The 26046-nt window shown below is 31.2% G+C and overlaps 3 protein-coding genes across 6 annotated transcripts in view; 2 read left to right on the top strand and 1 right to left on the bottom strand.

Annotated features, from left to right (window-relative positions):
* The window catches only part of LOC134720795 (chromosome transmission fidelity protein 8 homolog), a 211064-nt gene that overhangs the window by 80369 nt on the left and 104649 nt on the right, over nucleotides 1-26046 (top strand). The window lies entirely within an intron of this gene.
* LOC134720791 (alpha-2-macroglobulin-like protein 1) overlaps nucleotides 1-26046 on the bottom strand; it is a 300001-nt gene that overhangs the window by 181091 nt on the left and 92864 nt on the right. The gene's annotated exons all lie outside the window — the stretch shown is intronic.
* On the top strand, nucleotides 79-25897 carry LOC134723194 (probable G-protein coupled receptor B0563.6). The gene is made up of 2 exons (XM_063586823.1): nucleotides 79-136; nucleotides 24101-25897. Exon 2 carries the CDS (start codon nucleotides 24734-24736, stop codon nucleotides 25850-25852), a length of 1119 nt encoding a protein of 372 aa, XP_063442893.1. The 5' UTR covers nucleotides 79-136; nucleotides 24101-24733; the 3' UTR covers nucleotides 25853-25897.

Here is a 26046-nt window from a genome sequence, read left to right as displayed (position 1 = left end):
TTTGATTGGTTATTCTATATTTAAGAACAACCCACAAAGTAAACGTAAACAATCAATTGGAATTGATATAAGAAGATAATCATGAACCGTTCTTCTATTTACTCTGGAATGACAGATTTCTTTATTCAAATCTAAGGTAAGATAATTATTCCTTGTACTTGATCAATCATTTTATTATTATCATTTCAAGTAATACCAATCATCATTTAATCAACTGAAAAAAACTTTTATCAATTTTAGTTTTTATTAAGACGAAACTTAACTATGTTTGAAGAAATGGTAAATATCTAATGGCAAACAGTTGTTTGTGTCTAAAACATGGTTCTAATAAATAATTTTCAAAATGTTACTGCATTTTGAAAAGCTACAAGACCATATTGATTAAATAAGAAAACAAAAAACAAAAAAAACAAAAATGGAAATATGACACGCAGTTGAACATGAAATGCTATTTAAATTTGAATATTTGTCTGTATGAAAATTTAGATATTTTAAACGTAAAAAAGTTTTAGTTAATGATATCTTTTGTTTTTGCTAATCTGTGTTTTCCCTTAACATGCATCTAACAAAACGTTATATTTCATTTGGAAAATAGGTTTGAATATACTTCTTAATTCTGAACTTTTGTGTTCTCATTTATTGAGAAAATATAGTACTGGTATCTAAAACGAGTATATTCTTTTAATTGTATTCTGTTCATTCGTTCTGTGAAAGGAATGAAATTGTATATGACATTGAAAGTGAGTTTCATAGTCTGTATATCATCATTCCTGTAACCAACACGATAGTTCGGATTGTTTCCTACGTACATTCTCATAACTGTATACAGTGTGTTAATGGCTTGTTCACATTCCTCTTGGGTTATTATAACAGATTTACGAGGCTCTAGCGTATATCCGATCCAATCCTTAAAAAATACATTGCTTCATAAAATTGAGAATGGAAATGGGGAATGTGTCAAAGAGACAACAACCCGACCAAATAAAAAACAACAGCAGAAGGTCACCTACAGGTCTTCAATGTAGCGAGAAATTCCCGCACTTCATGAATATTTAACTATTTTAGCGCCTTTTTGCTAAATGTTTATAAAGTAATCTTTCAACTTTTTTAGGTTTCAGTAAACGACTTTTACATTAAGTCGCTTAAATTGAAGCTTCATTAATTTTAAGTGTTTTCTGTTGTCTAGATTTTGTTTATATTATTTCTCCTTTGATAAGCATATATAAGCAGTGTATAAAGGTTAAAGAGGTAAGAACAGATCAACACCTTGGGCAAAAAAAGTGTTTTCGAATGCGCCTGACCAATAAATGTTTTTTTCTATCAACACATTTTTCTTTTTTCTGTTTTTGTGGGGTTTGTTCATGCATGCACTCGTTTAGGCTCAGTTATATTTTGAATAAGGTCAATGTGCCGGTATTCCGTATTGAAAACTGCATGGGGTCTAAGTTACAGGCCTACATTGCATATTAATATACTTGAACAAATAAAATCAATAGCTATGTAGAATCCAACAACAGTTTGAAGAGGAACCCGATCATAACAACAATTTCAGCATGATTGTTGAATCTTAAGAGCATTCATTGTACTTAACCATATGTGATCCTTTATCAACAGTTGAGACGATGTTTTATGCTATTGTAAGTTTTGCATGGATTCAGTGTCCCAAGTTGCATCATAAATCTAAATTGCTTCTTAACTAAGAACGGAGCATTACGGAGCATTATCAAAGACTAATCGGATTGGAGTTTTGTCTGAATATCTGAATGCTGCATTAGCAATTGTACTTGTAAAACTCTGCCCTGCATGTTTGTGTTTGAAAACGAAGGGATTAGTCCAGGAAATTGTCGTATTCTATTTAAGTATGATGAATGAAATATTTAGAGTAACCATATCCAACAACAATCAATCATTTAAAAGAGAGAGAAAAACACATCCACATATTCAGTCATTAAGTTTTTTCACTTTATGTTCCATTTCGGTAAATCTCTATGAATGATTCGATGATATTGACGAAAGTCTTGACTAACTTGTGTTTTCAGTTTAATTACTATTTTAATTTCACGTATATATTTATCAAACGTTGTTTTCTGTCAGTTTCATAAGAATGGAGATTACAATTGTTATCTCATTAGTCTGCCTCTTTAAACAAATATTTTCAGGTAGTAATAAAGCAATACATTTGCCTTATTGGTCGCAACAGAAGTTTCTGAGCATACCCATTAATTTGTACGCTTTGGAAGTCAACATTTCTAAAAGTAAGAATAAAAAGAAGACAGAAACTTTTAATATCCAATGATTCACTAATATGACAATGAACCGAAAATAGGGTAATATCTCTTCTTAAAAATACACCCAATAAACTAATGTGAAATAAGAGTTTGTTAATTGAAAATGTAAAAATCGAATAAAAACAACGAATCTTTAACACAATCTTAAGCTTCTTAAACAATCATTATATACCTCGTCAACACGAATATCGATACCAATTACAAAAGCAGAAAAGCTGTTAACTTGTCAGAAATCTCAAAGTCAACGACTTTAACTCAGCCAACACGTTATCAATCGAAACTAAGCTATGTTGTCTTTGAAATTCGATGTTTACGAAAGAAATACGACAACATTTAACTGGAGTCTAAAATATCTGATTCACATTCTTTGCAGTAAATCAGTGTAATTTTGACTTACAAACGGTCTTCTTGATCTACGAATATTACCAGATATCAGTTCAGTGTTTCAAAGATAACTGACAAATGAGAAGAACATTGTATCATTTTTGTAAAATGTATTGCTTGATTGTTGATATTAGGTTAAAAATAGCTAACTGTATAAAAAATTGCATGAAATCAATTTCTGTACTGTAAATTGCGCTAAAAAGTGATAGCAATTAAAGAATATTTTTCTCCTGCTTACTGTTATTGTCCTGGTATAAAACCGATGGCCGGACGTTACCATTATCGGAAGTAACTTTGAAACTTGAACTTCCCATGGATATTCTGTTACACTTTCATCTTCCTGCTTTATTACCAGTGGCCATGTTGATCGGTTAGCAGTATATAAAATCGGATGTTATTTTGAAACTCGACACACTTGTTATGACTGTTGAAACATCTTGTAACTAACTGAGCTTGTGGCTTTAATATATTTTATTCAAATTTTACAACTGACGTTTGATGAACAAAATATTAAAAGCAACTTAGAAATAATGAAAAGTAAAGTGATCTCTTAATTCTAAGAATCATCCTCAATACGATAAAACACGAGAAGAAACGATAAGTTGGAGATCAATTCGTTTGATTGTTTGAGCTTTTGATTTTACTATTAGACTAGGGATATTCCTTTTCGAATTTTAATCGGGAGTTCTGTATTGTTGTGATTTTACTTTTTGGATAACATGAACACTGAAGATTTATACTAGGCAAAAGAGAAACAAGATGTCCTTTTATGAAATCCAATATTACTTCCCCTTTGTAGTCCACCAAACTTTTTTTTATTAATCAAAAACAAACGCCATTATTATCATCCGGCAAATATAACACTTCCGGGGAAGTTGCTGATGATAACGAGTTTCAAACAGTCATAACATTTTTCTATGCATCCGCCAAGCTTTTCATAGAGCTAAACCAAATAGAATAATTTTATTAAATATCCTACTGTAAGGTGACATTATCCATTAGTTGAAGTTTTCATGCAAATATCAAAATATGAAGATATTGTATCATTGCCAATAAGACAATTCTCCACAAGAGACAAAATGACACAGGAATTAACGATTAAAGGACAAACTACTGATGGATTGATTGATGATTGCTAGACGCCACATCAGCGCATTATGTACATGACGTGGAATTAATCCCTAAATGCAAAGATATCTGAAGGCATCAAGTGACTATTTGTGTTAAATATAATCGACCACGAAAAACCAACTCAAGTATCGGGTTTTCGAGGGATCTTGACTACGCGAACACTTGAGTACTGTTCCTAGTCAGCATTTAAATTAACACCCACGAGCCAGCGACAGTGATCGATTGGAGTCTATGGCATTAGTTTCGACGCTGTGAACAATACTTTAACAAACCAAATGTTATAGTTAGCTTCTAAATTTCGGCTTTCAGCGTTCCTGGATAAGGTAAATCCAGAACAGCTTTTGAAACTCATGGACTTTATAAAAGTGTTGTTTTCATTTTGTCATAGAACCATGATGAAAAGGATAGAAATATTGTTGTCACTTGCAATATACAAACGATGCTTGGGGTGTTATTACCTAATCCGGGAATTTCGAAAATGTTTTGAAATGTAGCAAAACAGGTTTACTAGTAACTGTTATTTGGAATAATGTTTTAGCAAACAAACGGACCATTAACTTTTTTGTCTAATAACAGACACTGTTTTTTTAAATCTTGACAGAATGGTATTAAAATAATGGTTTTAATCCTCAAAGGATTTGTGAATTGGAGAAATTGAAAAAGAAAACAATTACGAAGTTAAAGAGCAATAAATAAACACCCAGATATTCCAAAAAATTGCCACATTTTAAGTGACTAACATTTTATTAACAGTATAATTTTCATAATATCAATACTCTTATTCATTTAATGAATATTTTCTTGAACTTTGATACTGCGAACAAAATAAATAATATTTCGAACAGCGGTATACTACTGTTGCCTTTATATACATCAAAGCATCATATTGTCAATATTATATTTCTCTTTCAAGCTATCAAACACAATGTTTTGTTTTCCAATCATAAACCGCTACTTGTTTTGCGTTATTATTTTATTATTTTAACAACTTCTGATTTATAAAACACATTTGTATTGCTAGTCTTCACAGTTTAACCTATTAATTTCAAACTATTTCAATCAATGGAATAATATTCAGGAAACTGCTTCAGAGATTTTCAACGAAACATTACACAGACCAACCGGCTTTCCGTCAATCAAAACAGCTTAACCACCAATACTTCTTTTAATCTTTCAGTCGTATCAACGAGTGTCAATCAAAGCTTTGATGCAGGTAGTGTTTGTTTCAGTAATGTATTCTTCTGCACGAAAAACAATAATGTGTCAAAAGCCGGAAATCTTAAAGTAAACGTATATTAATACAGGTTTACTCTTTTGAAATAATATTTACGTTGCAGATATGTTGATAGGTTTCCCTTCTTATGAAAAATAAAAAAGATTTTCTTTAATATTCAACTAATTTTTATCAATAATACATTTTTGCACTTATTTTTATTTTTGTGAAGAAGGGAAACCTAAGTGCAACAATGTATCATTGATAAATATTTAATCAAAGAGCTGAAGAGCTCTGAGGGGAAAGACGGCCCTTGTTTCTATTTAATTATGTTTTTGGAAAGGGGGGGGTATCTTTTGATAGTTTTCATATCAAGAATGAAAAACAGAACAGCTAGAACATGTAGAAAGGTTGACAATTTTGAAATCAATTGTTGTTTATGTAATTTCATTTCCTTAGTTTATGATTCAATTTGGACCAATGGAAGAGATCTGCATCTTCTAAATCTAAACATTTGATTAAAGTTGATAGCTAATTATCTAAAACTCAACTGAATTCTGTCATTTCACAGCAACTACAATATTTTTTGAAATCTTGATTGTGTACCACTGAACTGCAAGCTAGGGCCATTTTCCATTTTTTGTGACAGTACTCTTGGGTTTTTTTCTTTAGAAAGTGTGGACTGAAAAATCTATTCAGTTTTAAATTTCCATTGTTAAAGTTCTGAGTTACAACTCTCATCACAGGGAAACAGGAACTAATAAAAAAAAAAACAGTAAACAATATTATGTTTAGATTTAACAAATATAAATTTGTGATTAGTGCACGATCTCTAAGAATGATTTAAATAACCAGTGAACTGGTGAAGGATATCCCTGCTCCTTCCAAGAATGACGTCACTATAGAATACAATGTAGGTTGGATATATTTAGAATATCTCGTCATACTAATTTTTTCGGATTGTAAACTAAACGTAAATAGTGTAAAGGAGAGTTCAAGATACAATAATTTCGCGAGAAACAGACGGGAAATGTGTAAAAAAGTTTTTAAAGTCAAACTATTCATTTCTGGGTCTCCTTCTCTTCAATCTAAGTAAGATTTGTTGAGGGGTTTTCCACACTATAACATGTATAAAAACAAAATGAATGATGTGAGGGAGTGTCACTCTGGTCAATCCCATAAGGGATTGACGGCTTGAAGCCGTCTTTCCCCAAAAAAATGCATGATAATGTTTCAACCCTGACTGCTTTTCATTGTAGTGCATATTGTAAAATAATAATGTGTAAGAAGCCGGAAATCTTTAAGTAAACGTATATTGATACAAGTTTATTCTATTGAAATAATATTAATACATAGAGGCGAACTATGAAAGTATGTCGATAGGCTCCCCTTGTTATTAAAAATAAGCGCAAAAATGTATTATTGATAAATATCAGTCAAATAAAAAAACAAGAGTGCACTCACTGAAATGTCTCGCCTTTTTTACTAATCATTGATATTATGTTGATAGTCCTAAATATAAAGCCTTATTACAACTTTCACATAAACTTAACATTAAACAAGATAGCTAAAAAAGACCAATGAACCATGAAAATGAGGTCAAGGTCAGATGAAACATGCCAGGCAGACATGTACAGCTAACAATGCTTACATACAACAAAAATAGTTGACCTATTACTTATAGTTTATGAAAAATAGACAAAAACACAAAAACTTAACACTGTGCAATGAACTGTGAAATTGAGGTCATGGTAAAATAAAACCTACGGGACTGACGTATAGATCATAATATATTTCCATACACCACATATAGCTGACCATTGGCATATAACTTTAGATAAAAAGACCAAAACTTTAAAACTTAACTTTGACCACTGAACCATGAAAATGAGGTCAAGGTCAGATGACATCTGCTCTCTAGACATGGACACCTTACAATCATTCCATACAACAAATATAGTAGACCTTTTGCATAAAGTATGAGAAAAACAGACCAAAACACAAAAACTTAACTATAACCCCTGAACCATGAAAATGAGGTCAAGGTCAGATGACACCTTCCAGATGGACATGTACACCTTACCGTCCTTTTATACACCAAATATACTATCTCTTTTGCTTATAGTATCTGAGATATGGACTTGACCACCAAAACTTAACCTTGTTCACTGATCCATGAACTGTGGTCGAGGTCAAGTGAAAACTGTCTGACGGGCATGAGGACCTTGCAAGGTATGCACATACCAAATATAGTTATCCTATTACTTATAATAAGAGAGAATTCAACATTACAAAAATTCTGATCTTTTTTTTCAAGTGGTCACTGAACCATGAAAGTGAGGTCAAGGATGTTGGACATGTGACTGACGGAAACTTCGTAACATGAGGCATCTATATACAAATTATGAAGCATCCAGGTCTTTCACGTTCTAAAATATAAACCTTTTAAGAAGTTAGCTAACGCCGCCGCCGCCGCCGGATCACTATCCCTATGTCAAGCTTTCTGCAACAAAAGTTGCAGGCTCGACAAAAAATCATGACAATATTTCAAACCTTTCAGTTCTTCAATGCAGTGCATATATCAAAACAATAATGGGTAATAATCCAGAAATCTTTAAGTTAACGTATATAAATAAACGTATACTCTCTTGAAATAATATTTACACATAGTGGTGAATATTGCAAGTATTTTGATAGGTTTTCCTTCTATCAAAGTACAAAATAGAAGTGCCAAAATGCATTATGAATAAATATCAGTCATATCTTAAAATAAATATATTAAAAAAATCATGATAATATTTCAACCCTGCCTGCTTTACATTGCAGTGCATATATCAAATTAGACCTTCCTAAAAAAAAAATCAATTTTACCCAATAAACAATTTCACTGCTATAACTAAGAGATTTTAATTACACTGGCACATGCAAAGGATGGGCAATCAGCATATTGACAGCCTTCAAACAATTTGAAAGAAAGAAACAAAAGCAAGGGTATTATAGAAAGTCTAATGTTATATTACAATTTTGCTTTTTAATGTGCTTTTGCAATATTACGAATTGAAAGATACCTTAAAAAGGTAATATTTCGTGTATTAATGATGTAAACTATTTCAACCAAAAAAAACTCAAACTTTCTCGAGCAAATTTAATATTTGATTAACTTTCATGCAAGGTTTATGAAAATATTTGCTTTTTATTTGACCTTCATTGGATGAGGTTTGTTTTACTAATTTCAGCTGTTATTTTGTAGGCGAGCTTTGAAGTTTTATTTTTTTCTAAATTGATAGCATAAGATGATAGTTTGGGATATTCTTTTGAGGTATACTATTTATTATATAATGTTTTATAGTGAAATTATATACTTTCAATTTAACATATTTACATCAATGATTTCGGTCACACTGTTGAAATACCACAATTAAGGTAGTACCCAACATTTTAACTAGAATTAATTTGGCTCGTTTAATTTTCACAAAACTTTGACTCTTTGACAAAAAAATAAAATTTCAAAAAATTAAAACCAACCGTTTTATCAAAACAAATAACACTGGTTATACAGCAGTTTGAAAACACTTATTTTGATCATTGAGAAGCTTAATATTTCTTTAAAAACATAACGTAATTAAAACGTTTGGCTGATTTTACAGATTTATCTCCCTGTTGTGTTAGGTACCACCTTAAAGTGCTTAACGATTGCATGATGTGTTGACACTGCATCTGCCCATATAACTAGTAATAAGTACTTCGATACTGATGATGCACATTGTTACTCTCAATTATTGTACATACAATCAATCGTCTTCTTACACAGAGAGTCACTAATGTGATATCAAGCTAAACAAATGGGCGGATAAAGTTTTACATACAGAAATTATCTCAAATATGAGAAAGTACAACATACCACACACACACTGCCATCTTTTCAAAAAATAATTAACAAATACGAACAATATGGTTCAGATTTATTAATAAAAATGCCACAGTTGCGTAGTTATTTCAGTATAAAGTGTTCAAATACCTCCCTCTTACGTAGATCATATGTAATAAAACACATTTGACAGCATGAATATGTGTCTATTGAAACCATGCATTGTTCGTATTTCTATATTTTAATGTTTTGTAACCCTTGTTACGCCTTATTTTGATATTCCATCTGAATTGATTGATTGTCTTTTTCGTCATATTCTAATCGATTACAGAATTGTTCAGTTTAGTGGATTGAAATTTCAGCTTTAAGTCAGTATTACAATGGGTACTTATAGTGCACCTCTTCTGACTGACTGCTGTCGTTTTTATACAAACATAAAAGAAAATACATACAGAACCTTCTCAAAAAATAAAGACAAGCAAAAGATCCCCCCACCACCAATATATTGATGATGTTCTGTCACTCAAAAACCATTATTGCAACAAGCGCTAACATCTCATTTATCTCGGTAAACTTGAGATGGGGCATGCTACCGAAGATAAGTGGTCTGCTTTTTATCTTGAACTTTGCTCTATATTGACATATATGGTCGACTGTAATCTTGACTAAGGCGAACGTAATTATTTCATCTTTCCAATTGTCAACTTCACATTCCCAAAAGTACAATACCTTCGTCCAATCAAATAGCGTTGAAATATCTGTTTTAAAGCACGAGGTTTGGCTTGCTACAAAACCAGGTTTATCACACACTTTTTTCTCAAAATGTCCTGTACCAAGTTAGGAAAATGGCAGTTTTGTTTACTCTAGTGTTTCTGTTGATTCGGTGTTTTCCTCTAATAGTTGATGTGTTTTCCTCAGTTTGAGTTTATAACACGAATTTGTTTTTACTCAATAGATTTATGACTTTCTAACAGCGATATACTATTGTTGCCTATATTTATAACGTGGCGCATGTGCAGGTTCAAACTTTATGGACAATCGTGTGCCCCTCATAAAAAGACTTCTCCAACAAACTCGTGGGGAAGAACGACGGAAATCGATAACACGAAAGTTTTACGTTCACTATCACGACCATGGTTGGCAAGGCGTCGATGTCTCAACTCACTAGGACATATTTTCGCGGTATTGGATTTGTTATATATTTAATAAATGTTTTACAGATTGTTACATATTCCCCATTTTGACTGAAAGTAAATTCGAATGGTGGGAAATACATGCAGGGGACGCTTACCATTTCGACGTTACCCGTGTCGCTAATTTTGCGGTTATGGTTTTTATTAAGAATTAGTTTTGTTGACTAGATGTGTTTCTTTTTAATTGATTTACGATATTTGAACATTGGTAACATTATTAAACTACTCTCGAAGTATAAACAAAGTCACAATTTAATTCTAAGAAGTTCAAATTAGTTACTGTGGTAACCATTCTGAGCACAAAATGCAGAATCGTGTTTTGATGTACTAAAAGAAAGTCATAACTGTCTTAATTGCAACGTCAAGAGCCATTTCTATGCAATAACCCCAATTTTCCTTTTGGTATTTTAGAAAAGAACATCAAAATACCTACAAATGAATAGAAACACAATCCTATATTAAGATACCCCATCCCTTTTTCAAAATCATTTCTCTGAATATAACTAACAATTTGTTCTCTAGACGTTTCTGTCACAGCTGTAATAATTACTACACTGCTTGAACGTAACAGGAATGAACATGTTTACCATTTTTTCTATGTTACAATTCAGTGTTCACAAAACTGTTCACATCCGTGTGGTGGCACTTTTATATTGATACATAAGACATTTGCAATTGACAAATTCAGCAGATAAACAGAAATATATTATAAATCTAACGTTCTTTCTGCACGATATACAGGTTGCATGTCCTGATTATTGGTAGTTTGTTTGCTTTTGGGTTCAGTATGTATCATGTTAAAATGGAACATATAACGGCAAAATTACACATTTAAAGAAACATTTCTCTGTGTATCCGTGGATGCAAAGGATTCATGGACTTTATTCAATTTCAGTTCGGGACTACTTTTACGGTTATTTTTTACGGTTAATTGTTTTATATCTGTCTAGATTCTATGATTTCTGTCGTAAAATTGCAATCCCGTTAATATTTGAAATGTTTAACATGCATAACACATTATAGCTTCCTAGAATTCCCACACTTCAAGGAATCTTGGGACTATAAAACACTTACAAATCGTTATCTTACGACCAATATTGAATTAAGCAAATCACAATACCAGTGATTGAAAATCAATTGAAATTTATTTATATGTCTTTTTTCATTCTTTTTTATCATTGCAGTTTTCGTAAATTGTTTCGTTTATACTTCAAAATCTCTTTCACTTTGTGTGAACTAAAGATATAAGACATTCTTTCTTCATTACAACAACAAGTGCAATTATCAAGGGTAACATAAAATCAGTGTTTCCACTGGAAACAATATCACCAACAGGATTAGCAAATGGTAACCAAAAACATTATAAATTTCCTTGTTTAACCATTTATAATTAACGGTTTGACGGTTTTCTTATTGTAATTTGTAAGATTAAATCAAGAAAAAATCAAATCTTATCTTCTATCGCCATTTAAAATCACATTTATTCCTAAAGGAGCACCCGCTTCCTTCTAAAGTAAGTGTTTGACAGCTATGTAGTCGGAACCTGACAAATATTTTGATCACGTTTTAATTGTACAATCTCTTTCTGAATTCAGTTGGCGTTCAATACATTTCAATTAAATAAATGATTGGTTTGAAATCTGTGTTATGTTTTCTTATTTGAAGAATTTCTTAAAACTTGGCTGAGAACTAAGTTATATATCCGTGAATTAAAAATATACATGGTTGTGCATCAGAAACAACAAAATGAAAGTCGTGCGAATTACATTGTTTTTTGTTATAAGTTATACTCGGTCTACTCTTTTTGATGATTTTGTCTCAGTTGATATCGTTGTATAGACCCACCGTGACAATCTCTCAGCCATCATCCAGAAAAATATTATATAAATATAACATTTATTCTGGAATAGATTGAGTTGTCAAAAGATGCTTTCAAATTGAACAAGGTTACGAAAATTATTCCTTTCTGTTGTCAGTTTATTGGTGCAGTGATATTACTAAATTCAATCGACCAGAACGAAAAGCGATAATTCTAAAAATAGAGAATGCTTCTATGCTGTTTCTGCCAGAAAGCTCCCATATTCGTCCGTTTTATTGTTACATTCATTTCGTTTATTTTATTTTTTTTAAATTTCATTCTTCTTGACCTGTTCACTTTACAATACTTTTAAATGTGACATTTTTAAATCCTAACCTCGCAATTATACACCAATATCCGGCCTGTCCCTTTGGTATCTTTCGTCCCTCTTTTATTACATTTGACCACAATGCTACTTCAATATCTGTTCTGAACAATTCGTATAAAAAGCTTGGTTAAAACTTGAAAGTCACAGTTTCCGATGTCAGATAAAATAAACTCTAAAAAAAAATCAATACTTATTACACAAACGTGAGTAATTCTTTATGAAATTATTGAAGCACAATTAAAATCTAAATTAAATTCGATGTGCTAAAGGGAAACTTTGAATTGATTCGAAATTGTATGTAAAGTCAAATATTTTCCTCCAGAGCAGAATTCATAAGTTGAAACATTATTTTCGAGTAAAATGCAACAGTTACTTTATTTATCAGATTGTGGACTTTCCGAATTGATTTTCCTCTAAGTTAAGTATTTTTGTGATTTTACTTTTTATGCAAAAAACATAGCTGTGAGTAATGGCAACAGTAGTCGACAGAGAAAACAAAGAACGGGGGAAACAATGAAAATAAAAATAACACATAATACTGACACAAAGAACGGGAGAAACAATGAAAATAAAAATAACACATAATACTGACACAAAGGACGGGAGAAACAATGAAAATAAAAATAACACATAATACTGACACAAAGAACGGGAGAAAAATGAAAATAAAAATAACACATAATACTGACACAAAGAACGGGAGAAACAATGAAAATAAAAATAACACATAATACTGACACAAAGAACGGGAGAAACAATGAAAATAAAAATAACACATAATACTGACAGTCTATACATTGTTTCACATAATTTACAACTAGAGAATGAATTAATAACAACCCTCTCCGAAAGATTAATGCATAAAATGTAGCTGGGTGACGCTTGTGCTCAATTCTTATATTAACGAAAGATCTTAAAAAAATGTTTCAGCTACAATCTAGATTTTATTTTCAATGTGACCACACAATGTAATAATTAAAATGATGTAAAAGTGTCATGAAAATTGTATCAATATTTCGTTTGATTGTCATTGAAAGAATATGGCAGTATAAGAATTCAGTATTGCTTCTTCACGGAAGAATATGGGTCAAACACAAAAATTAGGATGTATCATAACAATTAAATGCATATAACATATTCAATACTAGAAAAGATTTGCAAAATAGTTCCAGATATCTATTCATATGAAGTTATTGTTTTTAGATTACCGATACTGTTTGTCGTAATTCCTTCAAATCAACTCAACCTGTTCTGATCTTCTCTGATACATATTTTAGGATTCTCATTTCCTGCCTTATAATTGTTTCTGTACTTTGGTTTCCGTATAATTGCATTTATATTTATTGATAAATTAGAAAATGCTTAGACATGCCAGACGTCGTGAAAATCGGTGATTTGACAGAGGAAGACAACTTATAAGAAGCTTTTAAATAACTCAATGTGTTAGAAAGTTCAACGGTATTAGAATGACTAAATTCAACAACAACTTCACAAACAAAAAAACAAAAAAATATTGGACACATGACTATAAAAAAAAAGCTGAATACTATTAATCTATTAGACACAACCAACTGTCAGTAAAATATTTTGTCGTACAAACTAAAAGGCATCAATCAACAGTATCAAAACAAACTTTAAGTAAACTTAAAAACAAAAGATAAATAAGCCTATCAACAGCTGTATTAGCTACTTTATTTGGCCTTTTTCACAGTTTTTATTCGAGCATCACTGATAAAATATAAATGTATTAAATTTCAATCCTGGTATATGAGTTTATGTAGAAAGACAACAATTCACAGCAACAGTTAACCAGTTAGAATTTCGTTTCAGAAACACAATAGTAAGACAAGATTAAACTATAGTTGTTTGCTTAAAAAATCAGAACAAACAAAACGTACAACATAAAATTAAACAAAGACAACTTCAGTTAGAACAATAACCTTTTAAGTTTGGAAACAAAATCAAACTGTGTACATTTTTGTTTAAAGTACAACATTCAACTTATTCAGCTTAATCGGCAACAATACTGCACATTATATACAATTAAATTCGCCGGACAAGCTTCATAAAATAACTTCAATAATAACAAATGACTGTGAAAGTTAAGAATACAAATTTTCTACGTCAAAGCCCTGGATACAACACAACACAATTGTATAAGGTAAATTTAACAGGAATAATAACCGGACAAGGCAAAATATATTATTAGACTTTTATTTATGGATGTATTTTAGGAATAAAAAGCTGAAGGCTTTTACAGTTTTAATCATCAAGAAAAGAATCTCTAAATTTGCAACTTAATCAATTTTCCTTCCCGCTAATAATGTCTGACGAAGGACTGGAAGTATTTGCTCACGGTTACAGTGTAGATTAACGACCTCTAATGTGTAATCACCTTGGAAAAAGAGACTTATTTTCAAAATTATAGATCGACTTTTCATTTTTTAAGAACCCTAATTTTTAATTGCATCTTTAAATATTCTAGTGTCCTTGTGTTCGATAACGTTTGCGTTCATAAAGACTATCGTTTGGTTTTATAAGGTCTTGTGGACTTCATCTTTATGAATTACCATAAAATTCGGTATGCTAGTTATATATATCTGTATATCTTTACAAATCTTTTGCAGTACAATTATGTAACATTGCAGATACTTTCTATGTGTCGTGGACTTTTGCAATAGGAAACGGGTGCATGTCGTCACTCATATAAAAGTACTCAGCAAGCTACTGTAAAACAAGAGATGGTTATTCATCTCTGAAGAACATTTCTGAAAGTTTCACATAATTTTGAGCAAGTAGAAGACATGTTGGATAACCAATTAAATATAAATATATAACATTATCTGTAATACAAATGGACGATAATTTCTAATTCAATTTTGTCTTAAAAATTTATAATATCAAAATGATAATTGAAGTGCATCATTCAAATGGAAGTTGTATAATTCATCGAAACTTTTAATAATTTGTATTTACACTTAAAGCTGAAAATAGTAATTAATAAACATCGCTTTCAAAGCAAATGACGTCAAGCGGACTTTAATATGATTTACAAAATATTTGTGTTAAATTGTACCACTGTCCTCAATGAAGTAGAGACAACAGTAGTGTAAAGATGTTCATATCAGATCAATTCATTCAGAAGCAGGTATAAAATAATAACTTACAGTGAATGAGTTTTACGACCTCAAAAGAAGCGCGTTAGATTTTGCATTGATAAGACTTTCCGGTTTGAATTTTCATGGGAGTTTGTTTTTTTATATATATTTTTCTCAGAATAATCATCTTTTGCCTTGGGAGCATTATCCGCATTGAAAGTTACTGCTATGTTATCTTTATTTCCCAAAGGGGGAAACGGGAAACACTTGATAAATATGTGAATGAGAAACTGTCGCTAGATAGTTGATAAAAATACATTGTCTCGGTCAATCAATTTAAGGTTCCTTATAAGTAAAGGTAATAGTAGTATACCACTTATCAATAGTCATAATTTCTAAAGCAAAAAACAAATCCGGGTAACAGACTAATTGTTAACTTCTTTGTGAGTTGTCCTCTTGTGGAGAGTTGTCTCATCTTACCACATATTGTTTTTTTTTATATACAATCGAGAGAAAACACATTAATTATATACTAACTATAAAACTCTATTAAAGTAGTTTTCGTGTCAGTTAAACAGCTGTGTTAATGCAGTCCGTGAAATGAAAGCCCGCATGAACATAATCTATATGGTAACGAACAAAAAATACAAGACTTGTTGAAAAAGGTAACTATTCACTGTGAATATTTCCCGGTAAAGTACTCTTTCCATTTGAAAAGTACACAAGTGTAGAAGTTCCCCGACGTATAGACACTGGGTTACATTCATGTCGAATGTGAAAGTAGGTAAAAGGAAAACAATCTACAAAGATACGTAAACATTTAGAGAAGAGTAAAATAATAAACATCCTCATCAATTGTGGTACATAAAGGCTGTTCACATTTTCATTTTAGCAAATCTAACTTCCAAAAGACTTTTAATGGACTATTCAGAATAAAAGATTTCAAATCACGTCTTATATGACATTAATGGTTTTTACATCTGATATTGGAAGGAAATAACAATAAGTCAGTCTTACTTTTCCTGGAGAGGAGACAATTTCAAAAACAAACTTTATAAGCAGACAGTTTGCCTTCTAAAATAAAAAAAATTATCGCTTGACATTTTTTCGGAAGGTTTATAGACATAAATCTGCTTGTCATAACTGTATACGCTATCTCGTTTACAAATCATTTATTCTTTCTATTGACAATCTTCTCATACTAAACAAACAACACTTTATAGCTTTCATGTTCCTGGTGATAAATGGCTTAATAAAATAGGACTTCAAGTCACAAGAAAGCTAAGCTTTGAACATAGTGTTAATAATATACTCTGCGTCCGTCTTAATTTCATCAATAACAGTGTTCCTAACACTTGATTGAATACTTTTTATAAACTAATAAAAGACTAGGAACAGTTTTCACCGAGGTCACTCAAGAAAATACGAAGTAAATAAGACTTGAAATGAAAGTAAATCAATGGATAATGGCGATATTAGAAAATATGATTTATAGCCTTTTTATCAAAGTCATAGCAAATATAATGTGATGTATATATTTTAATCCTACAGTTCATTTTCGTGATGACAACACTGTTGTTTAGTAAATTATATAAAGAAGGAATCGATTCTTAAGTTAAAATCTAATTGTGGCACAAATCACCGATGAATCTGACCAGTTTAGCAATTTACAAAATAGGACTGTATGTTGTTTTATTAATGAAGTCTCCGATATGCACTGTAAAACGAAAAAGTTTTCTTATAGCTTGATTTTGTTGTTTCATTTTACCTGTATCTTACTGTTCACACTTATCATGTATTTCCCAAAACGTTAATAGTTGTATGTTTATTTTTTACGAATAAAAAAAACGTCGGTTATTTCTCCATAAATTTGGGAATGATTAATCTTCATAATGTATCATGTACAAAGCAAGTTTAAAATGTGGGTTTCATGTACGCGTTCGATCTTCTGCATCTTTTCCAGATTTGTCGCATTTTAACAACATTGTACGTAAGCACTTCATTACCTCCCCTATAACTGTATCTTAATCCCTTGATTTACTGGAAGCGAGTTGCCTGACCAGTGTTGACTTTATTGCAATACATTGGTCTGTGTATTAATTGAGAGACTTAATCCATTTCAAAATTTAATTGTTTATACATTTGAGAGCTGTTGAGTTCAAAAAGGTAGTTTTAGTTCAAATTTGGCTACCTAGGGAACGTGTTAATTGCAAAACATTATGTTTATAATGTTTTGTTTTATTAACGTTAACCTTTATATGTCAATTATAACCGATCAAAGAGGTTTTATGATACATACTAAAACTCAAATTTCCCCATCTCCGGTAATTGCGACCTTAAAATCACATACAGTCTCTTCATCTTCATCTTCAAAACAGTATTTCGTGTGAACATGCATTAAAAAAATATTTTAAAAAGTGTTTATGTGTTGTTTTCTTTAACTTGTGACATAAGTTTTGAAAACAGGACTAAAATACACAGTTTCAAGGTGAACATATCTTTCACCATATGGATGACAGCAGCATAAGTATAATGTTAACCACTGTAAGATAGTAACACAGAAACTACACAGTTTTCTGAAATATTTTCAAAGAAATATGAATATGTACGATGACCGTCTTCTGAAGTATATCGCTATACACATAAGGCTACGATGGTAGCTGTTATCAAATAGTCCGTTTGTGTAATTGTTTTGTAGTAGTTGAGTGTTTGTTGTACCATTGTTTTTTTTCTCTTGATGTGCTTCACTCTGTTTTAGTGTTGTAACTCGGATTTGTTTCAGATAAATCGATAAGGAAGCAATAAACAGTTAGGAAAAATACTAAAATTTGCCCTTATGAAATTTACCATTCCCTTTTCATTGCTTTCTTGCAATATCAAGCTTACTGTTTGTGTCATATATGGGCATATGTATGTAATCAGAATCTTCCATAGATTTTATTTCCAGTACATAAAATGGTTTAATATAATTTCATTCTGGGGTATCCATGGCAACAATCTGCATTTATTTGTTATAAATTATAGCAAAAAAAAGGGGGGGGGGGAAGATGTCACATATTTTCCCAAAATTTGGCTAAAAGTAGAATTTCAATCGCTTGAAGTAATACCTTTTCTGAAACTGTGTGCATATATCATTCAGCGAATCCAATGAAAATCATATGTCTTTCATCTCATTTTTTGGTAAAATTGCGTCAAAAACTTCGTGTAGAAAAAGAGTGTTTGTAAACAGCTGCTTATATAGGCAACCACGTGGATTCTGAGGAGACAAAAAACACATTTCAGCCTTTCCTTGTCTATCGCTCAATAGACTGTACAATAAATCGAAATGCACAATGAATGATTAATAATAATTGTCACCATACATCTTAAAACCCAAGATTAACAAGGGTCATTAAATAAAGGAAAACACCATGAATCTAAAGTGAGAACGTTTTACGCCAAAAAGCCACTACAAATTAGGTTATAAGATATGTCATGGGATAGTAAATTAACTTTGGCATGTGTTCTTCATGACCACAATTGGGAGAGATAAATACCATTGTATGGTTGTCTGATAAATAATCTTATTTCGTCCATTTCTCATTTCCAAATTGACTGCGTTTACTCAATTTCAACTTCTCTTTTAATGCTATTTGTATGATTTGATAGATCAATGATTTCTCATTCATGAAACTTCCAGCATTAACTCATGATGCATTTTGTTTTATAAAATTAAGCTTCATAGATATTTTGATTTGATGCATACTCGTTTCAAATATAACTGCATTTAATACTTATTTCTTTTAATGTTTAGAATTTCTTCTGTCACAGTTCTTTGAAAAGATAAAGATATTAACATTCGATTTTTTTTTAAAAGCTTCTTCAAACACGTTTTATGGTGTTTTCCGCTTCCGAGATGTAAAGTTTAACAAAAAATGCGGAAAAACATCTATAAGGGAGTAATCTTTTTAAAGAATTACAACACAAATAATATGATCAAAGACATGTTATACTTAAATTGTGCAATTAAAGGTACTAGTACTATGCATATTTGATCCTATATCTTGTTGGTATTTGTTTTGTTACTATGAATAAAAATTTCACATTTCAATATCCCTTAATATTTTTGTTGTTGTGATATTGTCCCTTTTATCAAATTTGCTCTGTATTGTTTTTCGCGGTGATGTATTTCTTACTTAGTTATGATCTCGATTTTCTTTAATAGCAAAACTACAAATTTTGTTCGAGTTAACAAAAACTTGGCTTCTATTAATCAGAAACTCTCAAATTGTTGTAGAATGATTTGTTTTCCTCTGCAAGAACTCGTGTTAAATATTGTCAAATGAATCTGATGAATAGTGGTTGTTGTCTGCATTTGTGGTTCATGAGTGTTTCACGTTTCTCGTTTTTATATAATGGAATTTGTTAATACCGATGCCTCGATTAAGGTAAAAAAAGATATATTGTTCGGTTGATCTGAATCTTGAATGTAGATAACATAATTTGAACATTACTTTTGCCTCTAATTTCAACAAACTAGATGATCAACGCATAAACATTGCTGTTGAAGATATAATTGTTATATTTTGTTCTTCCATTCTATGTTTTTTTATCCAATTTGTACTCACACAAAAATCTAATATCTGCATGTGTCTTCCTATTGATGCTTTAAAACTATTGTTAAAATCGGTTTACAATATCCCCTGAAACTAACGTTTAAACACCAAACATTTGAGAAAAGTCAATCCGAACTTATATCTAAGCTTTTTATGATCATTTTGGTGAATATGGTAAGATCTTTTATGTAATGATAAACTCTATTTTGTATATAAATCGTACCTCTGTTCTATTATATATCTAAGTTAAGATTCGGGGAACTATTTGAAAATAACTCTCCTGGTGCAAAAGTGTGAACGGAAACTGACCCGATCTTATTTCAAACAATACCTGATCAGAAATATATATATCTATAACTAACAAAACCTTTCACATAGTGAATGCAAGCAGTAATCTGCTTTTCTTTTATTTTAACGTGTTTTATCCTGTTTTGTTAAAGAGGTAAACAATATTTAATAGCTTAATAGTGCAACTAATGTGTTGACAGATAAAATCAAATTGCTTTGCAGATCAAAAAGTTGCATATCAAAGCTAATTTGTAAAAAAAAAAATATTTTTACTTTGCACAAAGCATCAAACGGTAGTCGAAGAGTATTGTTAAACTGACCAAAACAATACGCCAAATGTGTGATGTTATTAATAATAGTTGGCCATTAAAATCGTGGGGAAATATGAACTTTGAAACAATCAGTATTCATACTGATTACTTTTTGATACCAGTATTGCTAAAACGCAAGATGTCAAGTGTTATTAACTTAGAAAGACGGTAAAATACTAAACATTAGCACTAATGAGGTTTAAAATCCAATTAAATCAAAATGGAAGTGATTAAATATGATTATTGTTTGTATGAAATATTGTCAAAATAAAGTACAGGAAAACTATTAAACTTGGGAAAACACTGGCGTTATTGTTATTGAAACGTAAATAAATTTTATCACCATTGCATTATGAATCCTTGATGCTTATTCGAAGTAATAATGAGCAAACAAATGTATCATTATGATATCATTTTGCGCACGGAACCACTTTCCAAATTACTCAGTAAGCCAACATCCTCCTTTTATTCGACCCCTGAGTTTTGAATTGCAGCTGGTATCATCCACTTTTTTTAAAAAGGTGATACTAGTTTCTAATGTCGTTTTTAGTCGTGAATTTGCAAACTGTTTTGACTGATGGTTGGTTTTGGTGTCCAAATTGGCATGTGAGAGGTTTAACTAGTTTTAAAACCAGATCTTATTCATCATTTTCTACATACGGAAACGCCTGTACCAGGTCAGGGATGTGACAGTTGTTGACCATTTTTTACAACAACAAAAAAAGAATATATGGTATGATTGCCAATGAGCCAACTATCAACAGAAGACCAAAATATCACAGACATTAACAACGGCCTTCAACAATGAGCAAAGCCCATATTGCATAGTCAGCTTTAAAAGGCCCCGATAAGACAATGTAAAACAATTCAAACGAGAAAACTAACGGCCTTTTTTATGTTAAAACATAATGTATTTGAGCTTTTTGTTTTGCCATTTGTTTACGGACTTTCTGTTTTGAATTTTAAAGGAGTTCAGTGTGATTTAACTTTTTACTTTAGTTTCGGTTTTGTTATGCTTATTTGAAGTTCTATCATGATCATGTAGCTAATATAAAAATAATCGTTTCCAATTTATATTCATCAATTTAAATATTCTTGTCATCTGTAATAGTTAAATATGTCTCGCAGGATTGCTTTTTTTCGTGACACGTTTTCAGTGAATTCAATTACGCGAAGCTACAAAATGTCACAGTTTTCTAACCAGTTTCAATCCTTCAAAGTTGATTTTGTTTATAAAAATCACTTAATCCAGTAAATGATTCCGTTTTTAGAGGAAAAAATCATTTTTGAACATAATGAATTACGCAATATTTTGTGGTGAACATAGAAGTTTGTAAATGAGTAGGTATAAATTAAAACTTAACTTTGTAATTCTAATTCTTCATTAATTCTTTTGCATTTGATATTAGAGATTCTTCATTTTATTAACCTCGATTTTCCATCAATAAAGATTTTGAAGACCCTTAGCGTATTTTTCATTATATGCACTATTCTACTTGTATTTCAAAAGAATGGGATTGTTACTTAAAGTATAACTTCAATAACCCACATAGTATAAACCGGTTTGATCCTAGTTTAAGATCATATGGTAACAAAAGCCATCAAGTTACATCCCTGTAGGGGTGCTAAATATTTAAGAAATGTATTGAAACATAAATCTTTTTTTGATTGATTTACAATTTCTTATTTTGAAACCAGAGTGGAATCGCATGAGAATCGACCTACATCCAAACTAAAGAATTTATGAAAATTTCATATTTTGTAATAAAACAAATTTAAAAGGTGTAATTTACCAAATATTTATGTACTTCCCGTTTTATTCTTCATTAAATGATAGAAATGGTTGCCGAAATAAAGGCAGCAGAAGTATACCGTTGTTAAATAGCCATCAATCAATTCAGCGAAAACAAATCCGGGATACGAACCAAATACCGAAAGAGACACATGAACACTAAGAGGAAAACAACGGAATAACATGAACACTGAAGTGCTACAAAACACAAACATACATTAAAACAAGAGGCTGTCACAACGACAGCAAACCGGATTTATTAACATTTATTTGTGTCCTGACAATATCACAAGAACCACAACTGCTGAACGGTGAAAGTGAAAATTTTCAATATCAAATTTGACCTCCATTTTGTCATCAGTATCAACATATTAAAATTAAAAGAGCTTAGGTTGAATGGTTCATGAGTAAATGCAACAATCTGAATGGAAACACCATTTTTCCATCTTTCAAGAACCACAACTGCTGAACGGTGAAAGTGAAAATTGTCAATATCAAATTTGACCTCCATTTTGTCCTCAGTATCAACCATAACTCCTGGAAGGTATAAGTCAAAATCGTCATTATTGAGATTAACCTCCATTTTGTCACCAGTAACAACATATTAATATTTGAAAAGCTTTGGTTGAACAGTTCGTGCGTAAATCCACCGAAACGACTGGAAACGCCATTTTTCAATCTTTCAAGAACCATAACTCCTGAACGATAAAAGTCAAAATTGTCATTATTGACCTTGACCTCCATTTTGTCATCAGTTACAACATATTAAAATTTGGGAAGCTTTGATTGAACAGTTCGTGCGTAAATCCACCGAAACAACTGGAAACACCATTTTTCAAACTTTCAAGAACCATTACTGCCGCCCGCCGTACACCCGCAAATCAATAACCGACATTTTTGTCACAAAAATCCGGTTAAAAAGACTAAAAACAAAAAAAAGAAAGCTATACGTTTGAAAGCTCTATCCAATTATAGAAGCATCATAAACTTTATTTAGTAGTTACGACTTTTAAATTTTAATATCGGAATGTTTGAAAATATAAATTCCATTTGAACATAATCAGTTTTGGAGACTTTTGGTTGTCTTTTTGTCGTTTTTGACATGAAATTGCCAGTTTGATTTTGGACTTATGTGTTTGGATGTCTATTTAGTGAATTTCGCTTCTCTTCACGACATAGAAATAAATAATTATGATTGATTGAAAACACAACTTGAAAAGAAACAAATGATTTCCGATTATTTTTCAGCAAACTTTCTATTATGTACTTTCAATTTCTATGAAACAGCATTTCTGCTTAACTGTAAAATTAAATGGGTATTTCAAAAAAACTGTAAGGATTAAACTACAATATGTAATGGTTTCAGGAGAAATATGAAAGCGAGGCGAAAGATACCAAAGTAAAATTATTACTAATACGTCGTTAAAACAACATAAAGTAAAACTGAAGAATGAGTAAGACGAAACCCATAAAAACCAGAAGACTTTCAGGTCTCCGGGAGGGAAAGCAAATTTTGCTTCTAACGGAGAGAATACACTAAAAAAAAGGCCATTGATAGTGTAGTCATTTTTCACTGCCTTTCGGTGACATCCAGATGTTAAAGTTCTATTGGAATTAATGGTGAAATAAAGTTTCATTGATCATCTTACAACAGCTTTTCGTTAGTATATTCTTTAATTTAAGATTAAAAAAAAAAGGTATTGTGAAACAGGTTCTGGAAAAAGTGTGCAATCAACATTTTTTTCTTTTTCAGGTAAATTGTAACAAGCTGGAGCATTTGTAGTATAAAGTCAAAAGAGATTCATGGATTGATACGAGTTCAAAAGATACATGCTGGGTTCTAGAGTTGTTGTGTGCTTGGCTTGTGTGTTATATCATGAATACGTTAACAAGTAAACGCTAGAAAAATAGAAAACACGAAGTATTTAAAATTCACGGTCTACATTTAACCGTCTATGACTTTTCATAAATTTCGACCTTACCTCCGAAGTTCTTTTTATAGATGACACCTTGATAAATGGAATTTATGTCAATATCCAATTGATATGTGTTTTTTAGGGAAGAAAATTACAATGTTCTCTAGTTTGATCTAGGATATAGACGTATCAGTCAAAAATCGACGCTTGTAAAATAAACGTCAGTATCAATTACTCATACCCCAGTTCAAATATTCAAAGACTTTTTTTTAAATAAATCAAGTGGAACTAACATGATTGACTTCTAGATGTTACAAAATTTCTCGAACTGTATTGCAATCGTAAACAAAGCATATAGTCACAAAAGAGACAAGTTAGTTTGATTTATCTCCGAACATTTCAGAGGTTATCCTGGCTTTCCTCATCTAAAATATTACATTTAATTAACATTCCAAGGAAATTCCTTAATCATGGAACACGTTCAGAACTGCACTGTGATTTCATCAATGAATGCATCAACTGACAATTCCACTTTTATAGAACTGGCCATGAAAATAGCAAGGATGCAGCATCTGTTATATGGAGTAATCGTACCAATGGTTTGTGCCTTTGGATTTGTTGGTAATATTCTAAACGTTATTGTATTTACAAAAAAGAAAAGTAACAAGACCTTAGATGACGTTGAATACTGCACAACTATATGCCTGGTGGCTTTGGCAATATCCGATATGATGTTTTGTCTTACAACTTTCCCCAATGCGTTTCTCTTACAACGACATCTGTATCAGAAGTCAGAGTTCATGCTTTACTACAGGATGTATAGTATCACTGTAATAAGTACATTTATAATGAGTAGTACAATGATGACGGTACTAACTGCATTTATGCGTTACCTAGCAATATGTCATCCGTTTCGCTCAAGACAATTCATTACAATAAAATCAACAATAACCGCTATTGTGATTGCATATCTGATATCATTTGCATTCAACATACCATACATATGGCGTTACCGAACGGAAAACTACTGCGTCAATATAGGTGATCTGGTAACAATCGAAGATGGAACTTTATTTTTTAAAACCAAATTTGTCTATGTCTACAAAATACTTTGGGCTATATGTGGAAACTTCATTCCATTGATAGTACTGTTGTATTGCAACATCCGGTTAATCAAAGCATTGCATTTGAGCAAACAACTTCGCTTACTACATAGTCGTGACGACACTTCCTGTCTGTCTGCGCACAGACGAATAAATATTACCCTGATCACGATCATCATACTGTTTTTTATACTCGTGGCTCCATCAGAAATTACAAAATTTATCTTTTACATCATGAAAGAACATACAACAGATTATTACACATACAGAGTAGTCTCTGACGTCACGAATACACTACAGTCTATCAACTTCTCGGTCAACTTTATTCTTTACTACGTCATTATTGCTCCATTCCGTAAAACCCTCCATGAGTTCGTGTGTGCATTTAAAAAACCAAAACGTAACACAATGACACGTGATCGTTCTTCAAATAGTGGGAAACAAACTGTTGTATTGTTATCTATTAGAGATCCAAACAAGTTGTAAGAACTATATGATTACTTTTGTCTTATGTCATTAATAAAAAGTATTTTCAAGGCATTTTAGTTGTTCAACTTATTCGAAGATTCTTCCTAAAAAAAAACTCAAATATTCAGCTGCAGTACAAAGTCCATCATGAAGCGTTTGTAATAAAACTTTTATATTTTTTTACAGCAAGACATGTATTTATTTAACAACTA

Source organism: Mytilus trossulus, chromosome 6 (assembly GCF_036588685.1).
Source record: "Mytilus trossulus isolate FHL-02 chromosome 6, PNRI_Mtr1.1.1.hap1, whole genome shotgun sequence".
NCBI lineage: Eukaryota > Metazoa > Mollusca > Bivalvia > Mytilida > Mytilidae > Mytilus > Mytilus trossulus.
The sequence above is the reverse complement of the archived record's forward strand: the minus strand, read 5'-3'. Positions and strand labels throughout refer to the sequence as shown.

What these genes read in the sequence shown, in the direction of transcription:
- LOC134723194 (XM_063586823.1), top strand. Translation starts at nt 24,734, where the DNA reads ATGGAACACGTTCAGAACTGCACTGTGATTTCATCAATGAATGCATCA.